The sequence below is a fragment of the Gossypium hirsutum genome, chromosome D10, assembly GCF_007990345.1.
Source record: "Gossypium hirsutum isolate 1008001.06 chromosome D10, Gossypium_hirsutum_v2.1, whole genome shotgun sequence".
Taxonomy (NCBI): Eukaryota; Viridiplantae; Streptophyta; class Magnoliopsida; order Malvales; family Malvaceae; genus Gossypium; species Gossypium hirsutum.
Genome location: NC_053446.1, coordinates 52,515,769 through 52,523,830, shown reverse-complemented (window position 1 = coordinate 52,523,830; position 8,062 = coordinate 52,515,769). Strand labels below are relative to the sequence as shown.

The 8,062-nt window shown below is 29.7% G+C and overlaps 1 protein-coding gene and 1 non-coding gene across 5 annotated transcripts; both read left to right on the top strand.

Moving 5' to 3' along the window:
- Positions 1-494: 494 nt before the first annotated feature.
- LOC121222451 (protein HOTHEAD) lies at positions 495-6,931 on the top strand. Of its 4 annotated transcripts, none has more exons than XM_041103254.1 (4): positions 495-671; positions 916-1,560; positions 5,132-6,029; positions 6,515-6,931. In XM_041103254.1, the coding sequence occupies exons 1-4, from the start codon at positions 584-586 to the stop codon at positions 6,552-6,554; spliced, it is 1,671 nt and encodes a 556-aa protein (XP_040959188.1). In that variant the 5' UTR covers positions 495-583; the 3' UTR covers positions 6,555-6,931. The 4 variants fall into 4 exon arrangements, with proteins under 4 accessions (XP_040959188.1, XP_040959189.1, XP_040959186.1 ...); XM_041103252.1 differs by having other exon boundaries at positions 551-725; XM_041103255.1 differs by lacking the exon at positions 6,515-6,931 and having other exon boundaries at positions 528-671; positions 5,132-6,033.
- A 611-nt stretch (positions 6,932-7,542) lies between these two features.
- On the top strand, positions 7,543-7,765 carry LOC121222954 (small nucleolar RNA U3). The gene has a single exon (XR_005920324.1). It is a non-coding gene; the product is annotated as a small nucleolar RNA U3 (small nucleolar RNA).
- The last annotated feature ends 297 nt before the right edge of the window (positions 7,766-8,062 follow it).

Sequence of the window (8,062 nt, the reverse complement as noted above, 5' to 3'; positions counted from 1 at the left end):
ATATTTCGGCCCTTTCTGATAAATAATGAAAAAATTGGTCTATTTCTGTAAATAAAATTAGAAATGGGCATTTATTGGTAAAATGGTTAATTTTAATTTTAAATTATCATTTACTTAAGCAATTTATCATTAGATACCGCGCTAAGGGTGAGGCAAATATGGACCCAAATGGAAAATTGTGTTTTTAACCATTGAAATTTTTAAAATTTTTAAATAAATAAATGATAAAATTATAGTGAGCCATAAATTTTTAATTTAATTATTTTAAAAACTATAAAAATATATGTCAATACATTATTAAAATTATATTTTAATTCTCATAAAACTATATAACTCAAGTTTTCGCTAAAAAAAATTCTGAATTCCCTCCTAATATATGTTAATACAAAACCACACCTTCAAAATTTTAATCCAATTTTTCCAAGTAAAACTAATAATAATAAAGATAGGCAAATGAATACACCTATAAGAAGTAGAGCTTGTAGGGGTTGGACATTTAAGGTGAAAATAGTGTGGTATATAGTGACATAAACTATCAAAAAGGAAAAAAGAAAACTCTTAGAAGCAAAATCATAAAAAAAAAATGGGTTTGAAGTACTCATGGAGGTTTCTTGCACTTGTTTTTATGGTTGTATTTCCTAACTTCCATGGCCTCAATTATGCAGAAAAAGGTATTAAATTTGAAGAAAAGCAGATAGTCACTTTTTCTCATAGTGATATGCCTGGTAAAAATCTCAATAATTATGAAGTTACATTTGTCAATTAAAGTGATCGCATGCAATCTAAAATATTTAGGAATTGCTTTCAAGCAAACTTTTGTTATCTATATATAAATTGATATCAATTTAGGTTTATATGTATTATTTTTTCTTACTTATATGAATTAAATATAAATATATATATATGCATTTGCAGCTCCAAAATATAGTTTTATCCAAGAAGCAACCTCAGCTCCAGAAGTCTCATTCTACGACTACATAGTCATCGGCGGAGGGACGGCCGGTTGTCCATTGGCGGCAACATTGTCGGCACGAGATGCAAAAGTTTTAGTCTTGGAAAGAGGGGGATCGCCCTACACCAACACCACCAAGATTAGGATGGAAAACGTCATCTCCACTCTTACCGACGACTCTCCCAATTCAATCTCTCAATCATTCATATCGGAGGACAGAGTTCCTGGCAACCGAGCACGCGTCCTTGGCGGCGGAACAGTCATTAATTTAGGGTTTTACTCGCGTGCCGAGACACTCTTCCTAAAAGAAGCAGGTATAGATGAAGCATTAGCAAATGAGTCTTACGAGTGGGTTGAAAAGAAGATAGTGTACAAGCCGGGTGCGTTTCAATGGCAAACCGCTGTGAGAAACGGGTTGCTTGAAGTTGGGGTTCTGCCCGATAATGGATTTACGTATGCTCATCTAAATGGGACTAAAACTAGTGGAACTCTTTTTGATAAAAATGGGAATCGACATACTGCCGCTGATTTGCTTGAGTATGCTAATCCAACCATGATTAAGGTTTACTTGCATGCTGTTGTGCACAAGATCACATTTACCACTAAAGGTACTCAAACCTTTTTTTTCTTTTTTATTTACTTTAATTGTTTAATCCTTTCTTATCCCAAAAACTTCCATTTGTTTTTTAATATGAAATTTAATACTCAATATTTAATTTTTTGTCAATTTAATCTTTATTTTTTTAGTTAAATTTAATTAAAAATAATAATAAAATATAATCATTAAAAGTTAAATTTGACATCATGCTTTAATTTTAAATATCCGATCTACAAAGAAAAAGCTAAAAGGCAGGCAAAGGCTCAACCTCTCAACTCATTTAAATTTTTATATCAACTAAAGTTTTATTATTAAAAATTAATACTATTAAGTAAAATAATTAAAATGGACATAAAATAATTTTATATTATAAAATAAAAATATAAAATTACATGCATTAAAAAGATAAAATGTAAAATTTGAGAGTTGATTTCTTTGAGCACATAATGAAAGCATTAATATCACTGAAACACTCTTCACCTATCCGAGTAAAAGATGTTACATTTAAACATTAAACTGACCCCTTAAATTTATTCTTGTTTCATTATAATCGTAGTAATTTATAACACAAAATATTATCATTCATAGATAATTCACAAGTATTACTATTAAGCCCAAGTACATGGTAAATTAAGGTCCAAAATTTATACACCAAACGGCTTGAACCAGAAGCTTGAGGAATGATGCGATCCAAACTGAAGTGGCTTCCTTGATTTTTCTTAGAACTTATCTTTCACCTACGCATTTAAAAACAAACACATTAAGCTCATAGAACTTAATAAGTGCCTAATTAAATTCAATAGCTTATCATTCATTCGTTAAAACATAATTAAATAATTTAAACTAAAATAAATTAATAAGTTTCTTATACTATCTAGTAACATTATCTTAATTCATGTATTTTTACTATTCAATTCATAAATCATTTGATTAAATTCATTATTCATTTCTATCATTTAATCATATAGTTTCACACGTGTTCACATATGTCACATGTATCATTAACAAATTGTGATCATAATCAGAATTTCGATAATAAAACTCCTAGAGTCCTAGGCCAAAACAGAACTCTTAACCTTTAACGAAACTCTAATAACAAAACTCTCGATTCCAACCAGAACACCATGTTCTGAAGAACATAAACATAAACAAAACTCCAAATCTCCTTCAACCCGTTGATACCCACGTTTCACCAACTCTTTTCCCAACCAAATCCCCGGCCCCTCATTACACCAAAAAGCGTATTACATATCATATATCATACTTGCCATCATTCAAATTATTATATTTAACTTGTATTAATTCTTAAAGCTTTTACTAATTTTTATGTATTTTCTTTTTGATACATATGCACATGTAAATTCTTTTTCCTCCTATTTTACTAACATGCTTTTATATATATATATTATATGTATATATATAATATCCATACTCAATAATCATAATCATATTCTATTTCATAAATATATTAATTTATCATACTTATAAATTTGACATTTATGTCTTACTTATATTTAAACATAATTCTTACAATAATTAAACTTAATCACATAACTTCTAGTATACTTTCAAATTAATATTTTACTTAATTATTTCATATTAGATTTAAATACTCAAACATCTAAATTAAGCTAAGCAAACAAAAATTCAATTAAGTACTTGCTATTTTCTTCACTTAAATTTAACTCTTTCAATCCAAAGTTTCCTTTTTCCCTTTGTCAACTTCTTTCTCTTCATACTTAAATATATGAAACATAATCAATATCATGTTTTCAGTATAATCCCTACATGATATTACTTCCAAATAACATGAAAATCTTGAGAAAATCATACCTTTCTCCTTTACTTTCTCATCACTTTCTTAAGCTCTTTGCTTCACTTTCTTTTTCAATTAAATGGTTTCTATGATAGAAAATGATCTCATAACACTCTAGATGATGAAATTGATCTATACTTTTAATATAGAATTCAAAAAAAAATCATGGAAAACTTTTTCTTTCTTTTTCTCTTTTTCTTTTCCTTTTATTGCTGCCCCAGTTGTAGATAATTCCACTCTTTTTCTTTCAATTTCATCCTTATCTTATCAACCAATCATATTTCAACACATTCATGCTTAATTACCATTAATTTTCTCTCCTTTACACTTGTCTCCAAAAATATATTAATAATGGCAAATTTGCATCTAAGGCCTTCCTCCATAAAAATGAGAAATTTGCAATTTAGTCCTTGTAATTTTTCACTTTATTCAATTTAGTACATATCTCAATTTTCAACTCCACATATCAATACATATCCATATCACATTCATAAGAAAAAATATTTCTTAAATTTTCGCCCTTTTCCTAAAATGGTAAATTTACATTTTTAGCCCTCCAAATTTCAAAAAATCACACTTTAATCCTTATCGAATTTCAATGATCATCCTTTCCAAATACGTATTTCACATTCAATACGCTTATTCTTTCCCAAAATAGCATTTTTTTTTCTATTTTAAGAATTTTGGGGTGTTACAATCACAATTAATGTAAATTATTCATTTAATTAATTGAAAAAGATAATTAAAACTAAACCACTTAATTTTATTTCTAATGATATTGTATCATTTAGTTTGTTAATAGTATATAAAATTAAATAGGATCAATGCATCAAATATGAACCCATAAAGATATTAAATTAATAAAGTAAATTAAATTTAAACTAAAATTGTTAACATTAGCATGCAAAATTACAAATTCTCTAGGGAGTAAAATTAAAAAATTTTGGAAGGCCAAAAGAATATAATATTAAAAAACTTTGGGAACCTCAAACTATAATATACCGTATTTTTTTATATATTTATATTAATATTAAAGATTATATTTATGTCTTGAAATGAATTGAGATCACGAAATAAAATATATCAACTCAATTTAAAAAATAAAATTCACTATTTTAAAATTAAAGATAATAAATTAAGAGGCTCATCTGAGTATTTTATCTATTTTCCTAAAAAAATAAAAAAAAACCATTTATTTGTCTATAATCTATAATATATATAAAAGTACGAGTTTAATTAATAAACTAAGTACCTTCAATTATTTACTATATTAACAATTAAATTATTATTATAAATTTAAAATATTTATCGAAATATAAGATGGTGTAATTTGATTATTAACTATATATTTATTTTAGATTTTATTACTAATGCCAAATATAATGTTTGCTTTATAGAGTTAATGCCAAATATATATTTATATTAGAATCCCAAACTTATGATTTTGTTTGTTTAAATAAGAAAATAGGCAGAGAAAAGAAGTAGAACTAAGAATAGCAAAAAGGGGAAAAAGAAGTTGAGATCTCATGCTCAAATTTTTTGATATAAATCCATTCTAGTTGACTTAGTTATTAAATTATATATTTATATCGGTGTAATGTTCATTAATTATAATGATAAGTAAGTTGTAATTTTCAAAAAATAATAATATCTTAGATATAAAAAGAAAATCTTTTTAAAATAAGTACACTTTGAATTAAAATCATAATCATGAAATTCATATATTCACTAATTAATATCATTATATTATAAATTCATGTGGCAGATGGACAGAGACCAAAAGCTGATGGGGTAATATTTTACGATGCAAATGGAGGAAGGCACATTGCATACTTGAAACATGAGTCGAACAATCGCAGTGAGATCATATTGTCGGCAGGTGCGATTGGCAGTCCACAATTGCTAATGCTGAGCGGCATTGGTCCCGCCGCTAGGCTTCGGTCACTGGGCATCAAAGTGGTGTTAGACCAGCCTATGGTAGGCCGAGAGATGGCTGATAAACCATTAAACGGTCTTATAATTCCTTACCCAACGCACATCCCTCTCTCCCTAGCTACAGTTGTGGGCATCAACAAAACCAGTAACTACTTTGAATCCTTAAACGGCTTTGATCTTTCTGCCCTTTCTGGTTCCGGTGGCGCTCAGCCCCAAACCTCCAACCCATCACAAGAAGCAATGGCCAATTCAACCCGAAACCAAGCGTTTCTCGTACAGACCATCTTCGGTCCAATCTCAAAGGGTTATCTTGAGCTTCAAAACACAAATGCAAGTGACAACCCTAAGCTAAGGTTTAACTACTTCCAGGCAGCAGTGGACTTAAGGAGGTGCGTCAGTGGCATGCAAACCATCATCAACGTCGTAAATTCCGATTCGTTGTCGAGATTTCGGTTTAGAAACATGACAACACAAGATCTTATAAATATGACGGTGAACAGAGCAGGGAACCTGAGACGAAGAAATCCCAATGCGACAACTTCCTTGGAACAATATTGCATAGACACTGTGATGACGTTTTGGCATTACCATGGCGGGTGCCAAATTGGGAAGGTTGTTGATAGGGATTACAAGGTCCTTGGATTGGATCAACTCAGGGTTATAGATGCCTCTACCTTTAGTTTCTCCCCTGGGACTAATCCTCAGGCCGCAATTATGATGCTTGGAAGGTAGTCTTCATTTCCCAACTTTTCTGCTAAATTTATATAGTAGAAATCTGCATATATTACTGTAAAATTAAATGTAATCATTTTACATTAACATTTTCATCATATTAATATTTTAACAATTCAATTATTGAATTTATCAATATATATTACATTTGTCATACATGAAAATTTTTAATGGTTATGATATCTCTATCATATTAATCCATAATATTTTCTTTACTAACATGCATTTAAGGGTCAAAAGTTTTTTTTTATAAGATAAATAGTTAGATATTTTTAATTTATTCAAAATTTGATGTGTATGATTCTACATAAATGAAACAAGAAATATAACAGTTAGATTGTTAAAATATTAATCATATAAAAAGTTAAGAATAAATATAAAAAATTATTCTGATTTTGTAGTAGTGTAAGTCAATCTCTCTCTTACATGTAAACATCTTTTCTGAATTATTAAGGATACTTAATATGACTACTTGATGCAGAAGCATGGGACGAAGGATTCTGCAAAGTCGAAGAAGATGATCTAATCTGGTTTCATATACAAGTTGGCATGAGAATTTGAAGTTGGGGAAAAATAAGTGGAATAAAGGAAACATTTGTATACTTAATTAAGTGCAACTGCCTACTGTACATATTAGACTTCTTCTTTTTTACTGTTTACTGTGCTTAATAAAGAGGAGATGAAAACCTCGGTAGAAACTAAAAGCAAATGAGATTACTCAACTTCAGTCCATTTTGGAGTGCTGAGCGGCTTTCTCATATATTTGGGTGCATAGAGTTAATTTATATTAATTTGCTCCTGATAAATTATGTTACGAGGAAAGCGCGAAGCAGGCTAATAGTCAAAATATTGTAATAGCCGGAATAAAATAATTTAAATAAAATGTGAGTGGATCCAATCATTGTGGCAGCAAGAGAGTATGGAAGACACGTGTCGGGCACTACACTAACACTATACACGGAGAAGAAAAATCCAACGAAACAGTAATTGAGTGAGAACTAAAAGCTGAGGAGGAACCACCTTACTTCATTCATGATCGGGTTCAGGTTCAACCGATACAAAATTTTAGATTCGTTTTTTAAATTAGACCGAAAAATGAGTTTAAAATTTTATTTAAGTCTGATCCAAATTAAAAATGCTAAATTTGAGCCCGACCTACCTCGTCTATATTATTTCTTTTATATTATTTTTATATAAAAATATAATACATCAAATACACTAAGATAGTTGTAACTTAGCAAATAATTGCCTCTAAAATAGTAACAAATTTAACAATAATAAAGTAGTTATACAATATCCAAGCAATATCAACAAAATAATAACAAAATGGTAGCAATATAACAATAAAACAACTGCGAAACAGCAGGAAAACAACATATTTGGGCCTGGCCCGAGCTAGAAAAATTCTACCCAAGGCCAACCCATTTAGGTAACATGCATTATTTTTTGTCCAAATAATTTTTCAAGTCTATATTTTTACCCAAAATCTCTCACTTTTCGGGCGGACCCATGATCAGGTCTACTTGAACAAGATCTATTCTACAGACTCGTACATCTGTATCCTTAACGATCCCAAGGAGACAGGATTCCAAGTCTAGTTAAAAAATTAAGATTGTGTGATCACAGCGTGATTATTGTTTTGGTGGCTCAGTGATTGGATCACCTTGTCTGCAGAGGATCGTTGTCACCTTGCTTGGTTAGGATGGTCGTACAGTTGAGAATCTAACAGATTCTTTATTTTTCTTTTTCAATTTTGGGGTGATGATCTTGGCTTGAAATTTACTACTGCTTCACTCACTTTTAAATATGCATGATACCCTCTATATTTTATTTATCAACAAGTTTAAATTGGTACCATAAAAAAACCTAAAAATCTCTTCTTATGGTGTTATTTGAAATTTTGATAATGCTCTAACTTGGTGCGACATCAAGCAAGGGAGCGCGTCTGTACAGATTATAACGAGAGCTAGACTTTGTTGCAGACCCTCGGGTAATGTAATGAGATCTATCATTTGTTGTAGATTCTCGG